This window comes from Canis aureus, unplaced genomic scaffold (assembly GCF_053574225.1).
Source record: "Canis aureus isolate CA01 unplaced genomic scaffold, VMU_Caureus_v.1.0 ptg000163l_RagTag, whole genome shotgun sequence".
NCBI lineage: Eukaryota > Metazoa > Chordata > Mammalia > Carnivora > Canidae > Canis > Canis aureus.
This window is the reverse complement of record NW_027554461.1, coordinates 323,268-342,536: the sequence shown is the minus strand read 5'-3', so window position 1 is coordinate 342,536 and position 19,269 is coordinate 323,268. Positions and strand designations below refer to the sequence as shown.

The following is a 19,269-nucleotide window of genomic DNA, read 5'->3' as shown; positions in this document are numbered from 1 at the left end:
ATACATTTTTAAAAATAATTTTAAAGGGACAAAGAAAAAGAAAATGTTTTGGTAACTTGTGCATACTTTTAGCCTAGTATCTAATCCTAATACAAAAAGCTAGATTTACCAACAGAAAATTATATATATTTTTTCATGGACTAAATGCATGCAAGAAAATATTATGAGCATATAGCTATGTAAATTTACAAAAAGACTGAATTTTCCCATAGGAGATTATCGGTTGAATAACTTTAGGGCACTGAAAACAAAAACAAAACCAGCAATTACTGTTTTAAAACTGCCATACAGATAACTCTTCTAGTTAAATTAAACATCCAAAAAAGATGGATCTTCCTGAAAGCAATTATTAAACAATTCTTCTCGACCCAAATTTCAGAAGTAAATCTGTAATTATGGATACGAAATAGCTTTCATTTTGAAAACAGTTAATAGAAGCAACTTTTAAATAGAAAACAACTGGTTAAAGACACCTCAAAGTTATGTTGGCGGGGGAATGCTAACATGCAGCCATGGTAACGAGAACCCATCAGAACCAGTTTTAAATGTTTGTAATGATCAATGCCATCTGTCCTCACTCACTAGCCAACCAATGTCAGCTTCTCCCTCATGAAGTATAGCCAATGTGGGACAAAATCACTCCAATACGCATGCCTTGAATGCCAACCAATCAACAACAGTCTTACCCAAATTACCATGGTGGCTTCAGATGATGACAAACCACTTAATTCTCTGAAAGTCTCCCAAGTCTTAAACTCCACTTTTCCTGAAACTGTATATAGAAAGCGAAGACTACTCTGTCAGAAAAGACTGTAAGTGGCCAGCATAGCTCCCTCTTATTAGTCAGCAGTAAATTCCGACTTCACCTTTATATTTCAGATATTGAGGGCTCATATCCTCTGGCAAAAATGTTTAAAGTCCTATAATAATTTACCACCATATTTCATTTTCCTTAATGAAACATAAATGAAGTTTGCTCTTCCTTTGTTCCATTCTACTATAATTAAAACTAACATAAATACCAGTAAAAGAATAAGTAGCAAGTAACCACAAGATTAGGCCCAAATAATCCACAAAATGCAGATAAAGGACAGGTTAAATTGTCAGAATGGACCCATGCCAACCGTTCTTTCTGTTTAAGTGAGAATTGGTATTATGTTAAAAACAATACACACGGTTTAGTTAAACTCCATTCACTCAACAAACATTTATTGAATAGCACTATATATGCTAGAATGTTCTCTAAGCACTGAGGACACGGCCATAAACAGAAAAAACCCTACTCACGAGGATAGTAAACATAGTAACAATAAACTACACAGTATGAGAGGAGAAAAACTAAAGCAGAGAAATCAAATTTCAATGTGTTGTAGCAAAAGGGGTGGTCGAAATACTAGTCAGGATAAACCAAGAAGGGCCTTGCTGAGAAAGTGACCTTGAAGCAAAAACCAGGGAGAAAAAGAGGGAGCAAGGAGTAAGCCATGAGGATACCTGAGAGAAAAGCACTCCACAGAGAGTTTATAACAAGTACAGAGGTATGCCTGAAGTGTTTATAATGAGGGTGGGGGGTAAGAATAGTGAGAAATTCAAGTGTGGCTGAACAGAAGGAAAGGGATAGAAAGTAGTTCAAATCAGAGAGACAGAGGGAGGAAAGGATAGGGAGGGACCCGAGATGAACAAGTCACATAAGGCCTTGTAGCTATTAGAAAGAACTTGAGTGAATGGGAGGCCATTAGGTTTTGAGCAGAGGAGGACATAATCTGACTTATGTTTTAATAGATCCACTGTGTTTAGAATTAATGGAAAGTGAATTTTCGAAGATTATATAATATGAAGTCACTATTGAAAAATTTGATGTGGTGCATGTTGAAATATATGCTCTTTAAAATGGAAGAATAAGGGGCGCCTGGTTGGCTCAGTCGGTAAAGCGTCTGCCTTCGGCTCAGATCATAACCCTGGAGTCCCGGGATCAGCCCCACTTCAGGCTCCCCGCTTCTCCCTCTGCCTCTGCCGCTCCCTGCACTCACACACTCTCTCTCTCAAATAAATAATCTTAAAAACATTTTTAAAGGAAAAATAATAGCCTGTATGCAAAGTGCCTGAAAAAGAAGATTCACTGCATTAACAACCTCTTGGTTTATAGCATAGGGATCAAATGTTTATACAGAATATGGGACAAGTTGCCACGTGAAATCTCTTCGTAATAATATTCAGATCAATTTGAGAGTCCAACATTTGAGCACTCGTGCATTGGGAACCAAAACCAAAAACCTAATAATTAGCAGTTTTGTTGGTAATAAGGTAGAGTGCCAGTGTAGCAGGTAACTTCCCTTTGCAACTCAGCAGATATTAAAAGTATTCTAAAGTTATTGTAAGACATCAAACCAAACACTTTAAATATACTTTGGGGGATCCCTGGGTGGCTCAGCAGTTTAGCGCCTGCCTCCAGTCCAGGGTGTGATCCTGGAGTCCAAGGATCGAGTCCCACATCAGGCTCCCTGCATGGAGCCTGCTTCTCCCTCTGCCTGTGTCTCTGCCTGCCTCTCTCTCTCTCTCTCTCTCTCTCTCTGTCTCTCATGAATAAATAAAAATAAAAATTAAAAATTTTAAATTTGTTAAACAATCAAAACCCTGCAGACCTAAATTCATTTTCTCAGATAGTTACATGCTGCATTATTTTATAGGTGTGAAAACTTACTTCCTTATGGATGGAGAGTTAGACTCCCTCCAAGTTTTTGATAGATCATCTTAACATATATATGTAACATGTTTATGTAAGTATTCTTAATATATCTGTCATATTTTATAAATATAATAATATATAATAAATGTTCTTAGAATATGTGTGTCTAAGTGTTGACACAAGTCATGTTTTCCTATAGGATCTACTCCTGGCAATGAAGCCGTTGGGATATAGGGACAGCATATATGAAATTTGAAATGCACTGCTACATCACTCTTCAGAAAGGATTTGTCAATTTTCTTCCTCTCTCTCGCTTTTAAAGATTTTTATTTATTTATTCAGGAGAGACACAGAGTGAGGCAGAGACATGGGCAGATGGAGAAGCAGGCTCCTCATGGGAAGCCTGATGCAGGACTCGATCCCACGACCCCGAGATCACAACCTGAGCCAAAGGCAGACGTTCAACCACTTAGCCACTCAGGTGCAACGGATCTGACAATTTTCACCTAACAACAGTGTATGAGAATGACTTTTTCCTTACATTTGCTAACCTAGGTTATTTTTTTTTTTAGTTAAATATTTATCACTATGCCTGCAAAACAATTTGATACCTTACTGGTCTTTGCCTCTTTCTGTTTAGCACCCTGGGTGGAATATCTCTACTAAAAATATAAAATGTGTTAAACATGAACATTAGCTCCAAACAGAATTTGTTTTATAGAAAAATAATAATTATCTACTGTTTAAATATTGCTATAGGCTTACCTATCAGAATCTTCATTCTGCGTGGTAGGAAACAGGTGGTTATCAGTTTTTCCAGTCTTTCTTTGTTGAATTAGTCCAGCAGCAGGAGCAGCAGCAGCAGCAGCAGCAGCAACAGCAAGAGCAGTACCAAGAGCAGGAGCAGCAGCAGCAGCAGCAGCAGCATCATATATGTTTTCTGCTCCTTCCATTTTATTACTCGTGTGCTGCTTCCTTTCTTTTCCAGTCTTGAATGGAAATTTGATAGTTACAACTTCATTCATTAAAAAGAACTTTTTTCATTAATTGTATCATTTGACTCTTTAATGTAATTTTAATCAATAAAACTATCTTGCACTGAACTTTATCATTACGTGTAATTGTAATTTTTGGAAATTCTGCTTCATTTCTGTTGGAATAGAACAACATAATTTTCCAGAATTCCAAAAAGGGCTTTCTTAATTTTGTGTTCATATCTACACTTTGTTACCTAACATTCCCAACTTCACCCCATCTGACCAGCAGATACAAAGAAATAAAAAGACACAAAAATCTGTCCTCTTCCGTCTTTACCATCTGGATTTTGCTTACACCGACAGATTCAAAGGATGTGACATTGTGATGCTCCAGGAACAAAGAGGAAGCTTTCCATTTCTGCACTGAGCTATTCTTTCCCCAACTGCCTTTTATAATTCTTTTTTCATTTGGATCCCAGAGCTATCAAAAAAGTCACAGTGTTCATTAAAATATGTGAACCAAAGTTCACCACAACATAAAAGGAGCAAAACTGATATTAGTGTCGAATTTTGGGAAATGAGTAATGCTCCCCAAATTTCACATTCCATAACCATAAAATTTTATAGCTAGAGGGTATAAAAATAATTATCAACTTTAATCCCATTTTCTATTGATAATGGGAATAAAACCAAAAAAGATTACATGATTTGTCCAAAGTTCCTAAAGTGGCATTACCTAGCATCAAAGAGATGATACAATTCCTTGATGCTGAATCAAATAAATGACCCAACAAGTTTATTAATCAGCTATGCTAAAAGTGTGACTTTGGCACAGTAATTTAATACCTTAATTGGGGATGAGGCGCTTAGCTAATTTTTATTTTAAAGGAGGATATCTCTAGATTTTATTTTTCACCTCAAACATCAGTTTTCTCCCTTAGAGTCAAATACTGAAGGTTTGCTGAAAATCTATGCTACCTACATGATAAAAGTCGTATGTGTCAAAATATATCATCCTTTATTAAACAAAATGTAAAGGTTTGATTCAACAAAAACACCTGAGAATGATGATTAAACAAACACATATATGTGTATACACACACACACACACACACACACACACACACGTGGACACCTGGGTGGCTCAGTCAGTTAAACATCTGCCTTTGGCTCAGGTCATGATCCCCGGGATCTAGGATCAAGACCCGTGCATCAGGCTTCGTGCTCCGCCAGGAGTGTGCTTCTCCCTTTCCCTTCCACACCTGCTCCCATTTGTGTTCTCTCTCTTGGTGTCAAATAAAATCTAAAAAAAAAAAAAAAAAAAAAAAATTTTTTTTTTTTTTTAATGTAGAGGAGATGCCTGAGTGGCACAGTTAGTTGGGCCTCCATCTCTTGATTGCAGTTCAGTTCATGATCTCCTGATCATGGGATTGAGCTCCGCTTCAGGCTCCACCCTCACTGGGGAGTTTGCTTCTCTCCCTTTCTCTCTCCCTCTACCCCCTTCACCCTGCTCACACACTCAAATAAATAAGTAAATAAATAAGTAAGTAAGTAAATAAATAAATCCTAAAAGAAAAAAAGGAGTCTGTTAAACTTTATCCCAAGAAGGTAGTAGGAGATGAAGAGGGACACTCTATCATACTAAAGGATCTCTCCAAAAAGACGACCTAACAATCATGAATATGTATGCCCCAAATGCAGGAACTGCCAAGTATAACAATTAATAACCAATGTTAGGACATACTTAGATAATAATACACATATACTTGGTGACTTCAATCTAGTGCTTTCGACACTCGATAGGTCTCCTAAGTACAACATCTCCAAAGAAACAAGCGCTTTAAATGATACACTGGACCAGATGGATTTCACAGATATTTACAGAAATTTACAACCAGACGCAACTGAATACACATTCTTCTCAAGTGCACATGGAACTTTCTCCAGAATAGGCCACATACTGGGTCACAAATCAGGTCTTAAACGATACCAAAAGATTGGGATTGTCCCCTACATATTTTCAGACCATAATGCTTTGAAACTAGAACTAAACCACAAGAAGAAATATGGAAGGATTTCAAACACGTGGAGGTTAACACCATCCTGCTAAACGATTAAAGGGTCAACCAGAAAATTAGAGAAGAATTAAAAAGATTCCTGGAAACTAATGAGAATGAAGATACAACCGTTCAAAATCTTTGGGAACAGCAAAAGCAGTCCTGAGGGGGAAATACATCGCAAGACCAGCATCCGTCCCCAAACTGGAAAGAACTCAATGCAAAAGCTAACCTTGCACCTAAAGGAGCTGGAGAAGGAACAGCAACGGAAACCTTCAACCAGCAGAAGACAATTAATAAAGATTCGAGCAGAACTCAATGAGATAGAGACCAGAAGAACTGTGGAACAGATCAACAAAAACCAGGAGTTGGTTCTTTGAAAGAATTAATAAGACAGATAAACTATTAGCCAAACTTATTAAAAAGAAGAGAGAGAAGACCCAAATTAATAAAATCATGAACGAGAGGGAGGGATCACCACCAACACCAAGGAAATACAAACGATTTTGAAAACTTAGTATGAGCAGCTTTACGCCAATAAATTAGGCAATCGAGAAGAAATGGGTGCATTCCTGGAAAACCACAAACTACAAAACTGCAACAGGAAGACATAGAAAACCTGAACAGGCCAATAACCAGGGACGAAACTGAAGCAGTCATCAAAAACCTACCAAGACACAAAAGTCCGGGGCCAGATGGCTTCCCAGGGGAATTCTATCAAACGTTTAAAGAACAAACCATACCTATTCCACTAAAGCTGTTATGAAAGATAGAAAGGGATGGAGTACTTCCAAAGTCGTTCTATGAGGCCAGCATCACCTTAATTGCAAAACCAGACACAGACCCCACCAAAAAGGAGAATTATAGACCAATACCCTGATGAACACGGACGCAAAAATTCTCAACAAGATACTAGCCAACAGGATCCGACAATACATTAAGAAGATGATTCACCATGACCCAGTGGGATTTATCCCCGGGATGCAAGGCTGCTTCAACACTTGTAAAGCAATCAATGTGATTCATCATATCAGCAAGAGAAAGAACCAAGAACCACATGATCCTCCCAATAGATGCAGAGAAAGCATTTGACAAAATACAACATCCATTCCTGATCAAAACTCTTCAGAGTGTAGGGATAGAGGGAACATTCCTCAGCATCTTAAAAGCCATCTACGAAAATATCGTTCTCAATGGGGAAACACTGGTAGCCTATCCCCTAAGATCAGGAACAAGACAGGGATGTCCACTCTCACCATTGCTATTCAACATAGTACCAGAAGTCCTAGCCTCGGCAATCAGGCAACAAAAAGAAATAAAAGGCATTCAAAGTGGCAAAGAGGAAGTCAAACTCTCCCTCTTTGCAGATGACATCATAATGCAGCTAGAAAACCCAAGAGACTCCACCCCAAGACTGCTAGAACTCACAGCCATTTGGCAGTGTGGCAGGATACAAAATCAATGCCCAGAAAACAGTGGCATTTCTATACACTAACAATGAGACTGAAGAAAGAGAAATGAAGGAGTCAATCCCAATTACAATTGCACCCAAAAGCATAAGGTAACAAGGAATATACATAACCAAAGAGGTAAAGGGTTTCTACCCTCAAAACTACAGAACACTTCTGAAGGAAATTGAGGAAGACACAAAGAGATGGAAACATATACCATGCTCATGGATTGGCAGAATGAATATTGGGAAAATGTCAATGGTACCCAGGGCAATTTACACACTTAATGCAATCCCTATCAACATACTATGGACTTTCTTCAGAAAGTTGGAACAAATCATCTTAAGATCTCTGTGGAATCAGAAAAGACCCCAAATAGCTAGGGGAATATTAAAAAAGAAAACCATAGCTGGGGGCATCACAATGCCAGATTTCAGGTTGTACTACAAAGCTGTGGTCATCAAGACAGTGAGGTACTGGCACAAAAACAGACACATAGATCAATGGAAACAGAATGGAGAATCCAGAAGTGGGCCCTCAACTCTATGCTCAAATAATAGTCGGCAAAGCAGGAAAGACTATCCACTGGAAAAAAGACAGTCTCTTCAATAAATGGTGCTGGGAAAATTGGACAGCCACATGCAGAAGAATGAAACTGGACCATTCTCTTATGCCATACACAAAGAAAAACTCAAAATGGATGAAAGATCTGAATGTGAGACAGGAATCCATCAGAATCCTAGAGGAGAACACAGGCAACACCCTTTTTGAACTTGGCCACAGCAACTTCTTGCAAGATACATCCCTGAAGGGAAGAGAAAGCAAAGCAAAAGTGAATTATTGGGACTTCATCAAGGTAAGAAGCTTCTGCACAGCAAAAGAAACAGTCAACATAACTAAAAGGCAACCTACAGAATGGGAGAAGGTATTTGCAAATGACCTATCAGATAAAGGGCTAGTATCCAAGATCTATAAAGAACTTAGTAAACTCAAAGAAACAACAATCCAATCATGCTATGGGCAAAAGACATGGACAGAAATTTCACAGAGGAAGACATAGACATGGCCAACAAGCACATGAGAAAATGCTCTGCATCACTGGCCACCAGGGAAGTACAAATCAAAACCACAATGGGATACCACCTCCCACCAGTGAGAATGGGCAAAATTAACAAGGCAGGAAACAACAAATGTTGGAGAGGATGTGGAGAAAGGGGAACCCTCTTGCACTGTTGCTGGGAGTGGGAACTGGCACAGCCACTCTGGAGAACTGTGTGGAGGTTCCTCAAAGAGTTAACAATAGATCTGTCCTACGACCCAGCAATTGCACTGCTGGGGATTACCCCAAAGATACAGATGCAGTGAAATGCCAGGACACCCGCACCCCGATGTTTCTTGCAGCAATGTTCACAATAGACTAACTGTGGAAGGAGCCTCGGTGTCCATCGAAAGATGAATGGATAAAGAAGATGTGGTCTATGTATACAATGGAATATTACTCAGCCATTAGAAACGACAAATACCCACCATTTGCTTTGAGGTGGAGGGACCTGGACGGTATTATGCTGAGTGAAATGTGTCAGTCTTTAAAGGACAAACATTACATGGTCTCATTCATTTGGGGAATATAAAAATTAGTGAAAGGGAATAAAGGGAAATAGAGAAATTGAGTGAAAATATCAGTGAGAGTGACAAAACATGAGAGACACCTCACCCTGGGAAATGACCAAGGTGTAGTGCAAGGGGAAGCGGGCAGGGGGTTGGGGTGAGTGGGTTATGGGCACTGAGGGAGTCACTTGGCAGGATGAGCACTGGGTGTTATGGTATATGTTAACAAACTGAATTCCAATAAAAAATTACAAATAAAATACAAAATTAAAAAATACAAAATACAAAATATAACAACTATGAAGACTAAAGTTTCCCGAGATAACGTAAAATGTATCCACTGTTGGAGATCTTTGAGAAAGTAAAGGTCATCCTTCTACAAATAATATTGTATACTCTACGGGCAACTTTTCCTTCCTTACGATTCTATAATGATAAATCATCTTATAAAAAAATGATAAATCATGAGTTTATTCATTTGACATGTGTCTCTATTCTAAGCTTATATTTAAAAAAAGATGCATCAGAATCCAGAAAATAGTTTTTATATTTTTTAAGAATCTTGCAGCTTAAAATTTATTTTTTTCATTTAATGGATAGAGATTAAGAACCTCACTTACCTAAGAAAAAAATTCAGTTTTAATTAATGAAAAAACTAAAATGTTTATTTACGTCCTCTCTATTCTCAAAAGATATAAAGTCGACCAAGATTATACCACACAGTAAGTTTAATTAGAAACCACAAGAAAGACAACAGCCAAAGTTCAAAACTCATAATAAATCTGATTATGGCTTAAAACAGACTTCACTTTGTACTATGTATAAACACAACTCTTGCTAAATTAAATATAGGCTATCATACTTTATTAAACTTAAAAGGGTAAAATTTCCTCCCAGTTCTTCATAAAAACCAGCTGTCATTCTGAAGAATCTGAGCATGTTTTGTATTGCCTTTTATTAACTTGCATTTAAAATAATTTCTACCGCATTTTATAATATACAGCATCTGTTCTACCTTAGCCTCACTACTGCTGTGTTTTTAATAATAATCTCTCTAAACTCTCTTATCTTTACATTCATCTCATCCTTATTAAATGAATTCTTACCCCACAACCCCTCCCCTCATCTTCACATCCATCTAGCTATTCTATCCAGTTGCTTTCTAATTCTTTCCCTCCATAATGGCACACCTAAGATTTGTTTATTCCCACCAACCGTAATAAATCTCAACCCAGTACTTACTTCTCTGTTGTTATTACACTGTTTTCTCTTATATTCTTGAGGGCTTCCATTTCTCCCTAAGATTCTTTTCATTATAAGGATATCAAGAGGATAGTATGTGAAAAAACATGGGGGACAAAGTTCAAAACAACTTACCTTTGTAACACCAAGCATTGCTGAAGACGTTTGAGGAGTTTCGGGTGATACAAAAGCAAGAGGAGAATAGTCAGAGACATTGACGGATGGTTTACAGAGAGTTTCAGTCTTATCTTCCCTTGCAAAATTGTTGTCAGCAAATAAAGGTCTATCTTCTTGGCTCACAAGACCACATTTTGCTTCTATTTAGTGAAAAACAAAGTAAAGAGTACATGAAGATATCTGTAACTTTGAATTACTAAATAACACAAAAATGGACAAAACTCCGTGAAAAACACAAATCTTCAAATAGCTTACTCTTGGGTCGCAGAAAAGCAGCCATTTGCTTTCTTAAGTTTAGTTTCGGGACAGTCTAGAAAAAAAATTGATAGTTTTCAGGATTACAAGTATCACATTTCGTAAAAATAATTGTAATATTCACCATTACCAAATGAACACCATTACAAAAAGAACACAGGTTTTGGAGATCATTCAAATACAGATTCAAATCTCAGTTCCGCCATTTACTAACCTACATTTTCTCATGGGGTGAAGATTATAAGAGATTTAATAGTCCCAAAATGTTACTTTTCTTACCCCTGATTATTATACAAAGTCTTCCTCAAAAAGTTAAATAAAAATAGAGCTATCCGGGATCCCTGGGTGGCGCAGCGGTTTAGCGCCTGCCTTTGGCCTAGGGCGCGATCCTGGAGACCCTGGATCGAATCCCACGTCGGGCTCCCGGTGCATGGAGCCTGCTTCTCCCTCTGCCTATGTCTCTGCCTCTCTCTCCCTCTCTCTCTCTGTGACTATCATAAATAAATAAAAATTTAGGGAAAAAAATAGAGCTAACCTATGACCCAGCAATCGCAGTACTCAGTATTTATCCAAAAGATACAAACATAGTGATTTGAAAGGGCACCAGCACCCCAACGTTTAAAGCAGCAATGACCACAATAGCCAAACTACAGAAAAGCCCGATGCCCACTGACAGATGAATGGATAAAGAAGATGCAGTGTGTATAAATACAATGGAATATTACTCAGCCATCCTAAAGAATGAAATCTTGCCATTTGCAATAACATAGATGGGACTTAAGAGTATTATACTAAGTGAAATAAGTTAGAGAAAGACAAATACCATATGATTTCAATCCTATGTGGAATTTAAGAAACAAAACGGAGGTGCATAGCGGAAGAGAGGGAAAAATAAGATAAAAATCAGAGAGAGAGACAAACCGTAAGAGACTCTTAATCATAGGAAATAAACTGAGGGTTGTTGGAGGGGAGAGGGTTGGGGCAATGGGGTAATTGGGTGATGGTAATTAAGGAGGGCTCTTGAAGTAATAAGCACTAGATGATGTATGCAACTGATGGATCACTGAATTCTACCTCTGAAACTAATAATACGCTATATGTTAATTAATTTGAATTTAAAAATTTTAAAAAGGGGATCCCTGGGTAGCTCAGTGGTTTAGCGCCTGCCTTTGGCCCAGGGTGGGATTCCTGGAGACCAGGGATCGAGTCCCATGTCAGGCTCCCTGCATGGAGCCTGCTTCTCCCTCTGCCTGTGTCTCTGCCTCTCTCTCCCTATGTCTATCATGAATAAATAAAAAAATCTTAAAAAAAAATTTTTTTTTAATACTTTCTTTACCAAAATGTCTTAAAATAAAAATCTATCCCTAGGTAATTTAAATTAAAAAAACTAACAATAAGGGCAGCCCCGGTGGCGCAGCGGTTTAGCACCGCCTGCAGCCCAGCGCGGGATCCTGGGGACCCTGGATCGAGTCCCACATCAGGCTCTCTGTATGATGCCTGCTTCTCCCTCTGCCTGTGTCTCTGCCTCTCTCTCTGTCTCTATGACTAAATAAATAAAATCTTTTAAAAAAACTAACAATAAGAAATGTCATTATTGGGACGCCTGTGTGGCTCAGTGGTTGAGCATCTGCCTTCGGCTCAGGGTGTGATCCCAGAGTCCCACATCAGGCTCCCTACATGGAGCCTGCTTCTCCTCCCTCTGCCTCTGTCTCTGACTCTCTCATGAATAAATGAATACAATATTTTAAAAAATTAATTATTTTATTATATTTAAAATTTTTCAAATGTGTTTGAATGATTTATAATTGCATGACGATCTCTTATAAGAGAAAATATTAAAATTTAGTTTCTAGTAGTATTTATTTGGGCAAGTTGGCATTACAAACAGTTTAAGTTGCTTTTGTTTGTCAAAATGCTAAGGACAAATGATTATCTAACATCAGCTCCTTCCAGGAATGTGAGAAAAATAATAAGGCTTGTGGGGTAATGATTCAGGAATGAAAACCACAGACACACACAGACAACAGAAAGGCATAATCAAAAATATTGACAATAAACATAGAAAGAGATGGACTGAAAGAACAGACACTAAAGAAACGTGTTTTGTTTTTTTTTCCCCCATGTAAGGAAAACGTAGGGTACGGGAAAGTCATGTACAAAAAAATGCAGGGGGGACAGCCATGGTGGTTCAGTGGTTGAGTGTCTGCATTCGGCCCAGGGCGAGATCCTGGAGCCCCAGGATCGAGTCCCATGTCAGGCTCCCTGTATGGAGCCTGCTTCTCCCTCTGCCTGTGTCTCTGCCTCTCTCTGTGTGTGTGTGCGTGTGTGTGTGTGTGTGTGTGTGTGTGTGTCTGTCATGAATAAATAAAACCTTTAAAAAATGCAGGAAGAAGAAGAAAAAAAGAAAAACATAAGACGTGACCAATCAAGCATGATCTTAAGGCAGGGAAAAATGTAAGTTAAAAAAGGCCTGTGGAAAAAATGGTTAGGTTAGTATTAACTTATTAGTTAATACTAATTAATTATTAATTATTAATAATACTAACAACCATTTTTCCACAGGCCACACTATATGTGTGTGTATGTGTGTGTGTGTGTGTGTGTGTGTGTATGTATGTATGTATAGTTAGGAATATACAATGAACAGCCGCCTCTGTTTAATATATAAATGTAACATTTATATAATAGATTGCCCCCTATATATTTTCAGACCATAATGCTTTGAAACTAGAACTAAACCACTAAAAGAAGAAATATGGAAGGATTTCAAACACGTGGAGGTTAACGACCATCCTGCTAAACGATTAAAGGATCAACCAGGAAATTAGAGAAGAATTAAAAAGATTCATGGAAACTTATGAGAATGAAGATACAATCGTTCAAAATCTTTGGGATACAGCAAAAGCAGTCCTGAGGGGGGAATACATCGCAAGACCAGCATCCGTCCCCAAACTGGAAAGAACTCAAAGCAAAAGCTAACCTTGCACCTAAAGGAGCTGGAGAAGGAACAGCAACTGAAACCTTCACCCAGCAGAAGACAATAAATAAATATTCGAGCAGAACTCAATGAGATAGAGACCAGAAGAACTGGGGAACAGATCAACAAAATCAGGAGTTGGTTCTTTGAAAGAATTAATTAATAAGACAGATAAATTATTAGCCAAACTTATTAAAAAGAAGAGAGAGAAGACCCAAACTAATAAAATCATGAACGAGGGGATCCCTGGGTGGCGCAGCAGTTTGGCACCTGCCTTTGGCCCAGGGCACGATCCTGGAGACCCGGGATAGAATCCCACGTCGGGCTCCCGGTGCATGGAGCCTGCTTCTCCCACTGCCTGTGTCTCTGCCCCTCTCTCTCTCTCTGTCTCTCTCTCTCTCTCTCTCTCTGTGACTATCATAAATAAATAAAAATTAAAAAAAATAATAATAAAATAAAATAAAATAAAATAAAATCATGAACGAGAGAGGAGGGATCACCACCAACACCAAGGAAATACAAACGATTTTGAAAACTTAGTATGAGCAGCTTTACGCCAATAAATTAGGCAATCGAGAAGAAATGGGTGCATTCCTGGAAAACCACAAACTACAAAACTGCAACAGGAAGACATAGAAAACCTGAACAGGCCAATAACCAGGGACGAAACTGAAGCAGTCATCAAAAACCTACCAAGACACAAAAGTCCGGGGCCAGATGGCTTCCCAGGGGAATTCTATCAAACGTTTAAAGAACAAACCATACCTATTCCACTAAAGCTGTTATGAAAGATAGAAAGGGATGGAGTACTTCCAAAGTCGTTCTATGAGGCCAGCATCACCTTAATTGCAAAAGCAGACACAGACCCCACCAAAAAGGAGAATTATAGACCAATACCTTGATGAACACGGACGCAAAAATTCTCAACAAGATACTAGCCAACAGGATCCGACAATACATTAAGAAGATGATTCACCATGACCCAGTGGGATTTATCCCCGGGATGCAAGGCTGCTTCAACACTTGTAAAGCAATCAATGTGATTCATCATATCAGCAAGAGAAAAAAAACAAGAACCACATGATCCTCCCAATAGATGCAGAGAAAGCATTTGACAAAATACAGCATCCATTCCTGATCAAAACTCTTCAGGGTGTAGGGATAGAGGGAACATTCCTCAGCATCTTAAAAGCCATCTACGAAAAGCCCACAGCAAATATCGTTCTCAATGGGGAAACACTGGGAGCCTTAACCCTAAGATCAGGAACAAGACAGGGATGTCCACTCTCACCACTGCTATTCAACATAGTACCAGAAGTCCTAGCCTCAGCAATCAGGCAACAAAAAGAAACAAAAGGCATTCAAAGTGGCAAAGAGGAAGTCAAACTCTCCCTCTTTGCAGATGACATGATACTGTGCATAGAAAACCCAAAAGAGGGCAGCCTGGGTGGCTCAGCGGTTTAGCACTTCCTTCGGCCCAGCGCCTGGTCCTGGGGACCCGGGATCGAGTCCCGCGTCCGGCTCCCTGTGTGGAGCCTGCTTCTCCCTCTGCCTGTGTCTCTGACTCTCTCTCTCACTGTATCTCATAAATAAATGAATAAATAAAATCTTAAAAAAAAGAAAGAAAAAGAAAACCCAAAAGACTCCACCCCAAGATTGCTAGAAATCATACAGCAATTCGGCATTGTGGCAGGATACAAAATCAATGCCCAGAAATCAGGTGCATTTCTATACACAAACAATGAGACTGAAGAAAGAGAAATGAAGGAGTCAATCCCAATTACAATTGCACCCAAAAGCATAAGATACCTAGGAATATACATAACCAAAGAGGTAAAGTGTCTCCACCCTCAAAACTACAGAACACTTCAGAAGGAAATTGAGGAAGACCCAAAGAGATGGAAAAATATGCCATGCTCACAGATTGGAAAAATTTCAATGCTACCCAGGGCAATTTACACATTTAATGCAATCCCTATCAACATACTATGGACCTTCTTCAGAGAGTTGGAACAAATCATCTTAAGATTTGTGTGAAATCAGAAAAGACCCCAAATAGCTAGGGGAATATTAAAAAAGAAAACCATAGCTGGGGGCATCACAATGCCAGATTTCAGGATGTACTACAAAGCTGTGGTCATCAAGACAGTGTGGTACTGGCACAAAACAGACACATAGATCAATGGAAACAGAATGCAGAATCCGCAAGTGGACTCTCAACTTTATGGTCAACTAATATTCAACAAAGCAGGAAAGACTATCTACTGGAAAAAAGACAGTCTCTTCAATAAATGGTGCTGGGAAAATTGGATAGCCACATGCAGAAGAATGAAACTGGACCACTTTTTTACACCATACACAAAGATAAACTCAAAATGGATGAAAGATCTAAATGTGAGACAGGAATCCATCAGAATCCTAGAGGAGAACACAGGCAACACCCTTTTTGAACTTGGCCATGGCAACTTCTTGCAAGATACATCCCTGAAGGGAAGCAAAACCAAAGCAAAAATGAATTATTGGGACTTCATCAAGGTAAGAAGCTTCTGCATAACAAAAGAAACAGTCAAGAAAACTAAAAGGCACCCTACAGAATGGAAGAAGTTATTTGCAAATGACCTATCAGATAAAGGGCTAGTATCCAAGATCTATAAAGAACTTAGTAAACTCAACAGCAAAGAAACAAACAATCCAATCATGCTTTGGGCAAAAGACATGGACAGAAATTTCACAGAGGAAGACACAGACATGGCCAACAAGCATATGAGAAAATACTCCAGATCACTGGCCATCAGGGAAATATAAATCAAAACCAGAATGAGGTATCATCTTCCACCAGTGAGAATGGGCAAAATTAACAAGGCAGGAAACAACAAATGTTGGAGAGGATGTGGAGAAAGGGGAACCCTCTCACACTGTTGTTAGCAATCTGAACGGGTACAGCCACCCTGGAAAACTGTGTGGAGTTTCCTCAAAGAGTTAACAATAGAACTGCCCTATGACCCAGCAATTGCACTTCTGAGGATTTACCCAAAGCTACAGATGCAGTGAAATGCAGGACACCTGCACCCCAATATTTATAGCAGCAATGTCCACAATAGCCAAACTGTGGAAGGAGCCTCGGTGCCCATCGAAAGATGAATGGATAAAGAAGATGTGGTCTATGTATACCATGGAATATTACTCAGCCATTAGAAATGACAAACACCCACCATTTGCTTTGACGTGGATGGAACTGGAGGGTATTATGCTGAGCAAAATAAGTCAATTTGAGAAGGACAAACATTATATGTTCTCATTCATTTGGGGAATATAAGAATTGGTGAAAGGGAACATAGGGAGAGGAGAAAAAATGAGTGAAAATATCAGTGAGAGTGACAGAATATGAGAGACACCTAACTCTGGGAAATGAATAAGGGGTAGTGGAAAGGGAGGTGGGGGGGGGGTTGTGGTGACTGGGTGATGGGCACTGAGGGGGTCACTTGGCAGGATGAGCATTGGGTGTTATGCTAAATGTTGGCAAATTGAACTCCAATAAAAAAAAGTTAAAAAAACATAAAATGACAAGAGGCAAGCCACTTTATATTTTAAGAGTAAATAATACACAACACTAAACTCAGAGCAGGAAAATTAATTTTACAAGAGAGTACTTTACCTTGGTACCAGAACTTAAGTCCTCATGTTTTGAAGGCCTTGAATCATCAGTATCAGCTTTGCAGGTACGACTTTACAGCAAAAATAGAAAACAAAGACAAGTTCATTTCTTTAAAAAGAAAAATCGAGTCAAAGTCAGTTGTTTATTAATGAAGTTTCTTGACATACGAAAATTTAGCCTCGTTTTGGTTAAGCTTTTATTTTTAATTCTAGTATCCTTAACATACAGTGTTACATTAGTTTCATATATACAATATAATGATTTGGTAATTCCATACATCACCCAGTGCTCATCATGACCCATCTCCTATTTCACCCATTCCCCTACCAACATCCCCCCTGGTAACCATCAGTTTGTTCTCTATAGCAGTCTTCTTCTTGGTAAATCTGTCTTTTCTGTCTCCTTCGCTTATTTTTATTTTGTTTCTTACATGTTACTTAGGAGTGAAATCATATTTGTCTTTCTCTGACTTACACTGCTTAGCGTAATACGCTCTAGCTCTCACCATGCAAATGACAAGATGTCATTCTTTTCAATGGCTGAACAATATTCCATTGTGTGTGTGTGTGTGTATATATATATATGTGTGTGTGTGTGTGTGTGTATATATATATATATATATATACACACACACCACTTTTTATTCACTAATCCATCAACATGCACACTTAGGCTGATGATTGCAAATAATGCTGTAGTAAAAACATGAGTGCATGTATCCCTTTGAATTGGTGTGTTTGTCATATCTGGGTAAATACGCAGGAGTGCAACTCTTGGATTGTTAGTTTTGTTTTTAACTTTTTGAGGAACCGCCATACGGTTTCCCATGGTGGCTGTCCCAGTTTGCACTTCCACCAAAAGTGCAACAGGGTTCCTTTTTCTCCACATCCTCAACTACACTTGTTTCTTGTGGTTTTGATTTTAGCCATTCTGACAGGTGTGCAGCGCTATCTCATTGTAGTTTTGATTTGCATTTCCCTGATGACGTGTGATGCTGATCATCTTTTTATATATCTGTTGGCCAACTGGACATCTTCTTTGGAAAAATGTCTGATATATTCTGATCATTCTTGACCTGGATTGTGTTTTGGGTGTTGAGATGTATCAGTTCTTTAGATTCTTACACTAACCTTTATCAGATATGTCATATGCAAATGTCTTCTCCCATTCTGTAAGGTTGCCTTTTAGTTTTGTGGATTGATTCCTTCACTGCAAAAGCTTTTGATTTTGATGTAGCCCCAACAGTTTATTTTGCTTTTATTGCTCTTGCCTCAGGAGACATAAAAAAAGAAAAACCTGGCTACAGCTAATACCAGAGAGATCATTGCCTGTGCTCTCTTCAAGGATAAAATGGTTTCATGTGATATATTTATATCTTTAAACCATTTTGAATTTATTTTTGTAAATGGTGAAAGAAAGTGGTCCTGTTTCAATCTTTTATATACCCATTCAGTTTTCCTAGCATCATTTATTGAAGGAGACTGCCTTTTCAAACCATTGGATATTCTTTCTTGCTTTGTCAAAGATTAATTAGCCATATCATTATAGTTTATTTCTGGATTTTCTATACTATTCTACTGATATTTGTATCCATTTAATGCCAATACTATGCCGTTTTGATTACTACAGCTTTGTAATATAACTTGAAATCTAGCATAGAGATATCTCCAGTTATGTTTTTCTTTTTCCAATATTGCTTTGGCTATTTGAGGTCTTCAGTGGTTCCATATAAATTTAGTGTTGCTTGCTCTAGTTCTGTGAAACATGTCGATGGATTTTAGTAGGCATTGCATTAAATTTGTAGATTGCTTTGGGTCCTATACACAGTTTAACAATAGGTGCTCTTCCAATCTATGAGATGGAATTCTTTCCACGTCTTTGTGTCATCCTCAATTGCTTTCACCAATGTTTTCAGAATACAGGTCTTTCAAAATTTGGCCTCTGTGTTATTTTTTTAACATGTTATTTATTTATTTATTTATTTATTTATTTATTTATTTATTTATTTGAGAGAGAGAGAGAGAGTGTGTGTGTGTGCACAGTAGGCAGAGAGGCAGGTGGAGGGAGGGGAAAGAAGCAGGGCCCCTGCTGAGCAGAGAGCCTTATATGTGGCTCTATCCCAGTACCCTGACATCATGACCCAAGCCAAAGGCAGTCGCTTAACCGACTGAGCCAGCCAGGCGCCCC

At 38.5% G+C, this 19,269-nt stretch overlaps 1 protein-coding gene across 13 annotated transcripts in view; it reads right to left on the bottom strand.

Annotated features, from left to right (window-relative positions):
- LOC144309681 (ankyrin repeat domain-containing protein 26-like) overlaps positions 1-19,269 on the bottom strand; it is a 157,200-nt gene that overhangs the window by 99,460 nt on the left and 38,471 nt on the right. For all 13 annotated transcript variants that reach the window (XM_077890777.1, XM_077890781.1, XM_077890778.1 and 10 more), the window contains exons 9-12: positions 17,083-17,152; positions 10,451-10,505; positions 10,154-10,335; positions 3,449-3,672 (exon numbers count right to left, since the gene is read on the bottom strand). In XM_077890777.1, coding sequence (XP_077746903.1) covers positions 3,449-3,672; positions 10,154-10,335; positions 10,451-10,505; positions 17,083-17,152 — 531 coding nt within the window. The remainder of the gene's footprint in view (positions 1-3,448; positions 3,673-10,153; positions 10,336-10,450; positions 10,506-17,082; positions 17,153-19,269) is intronic.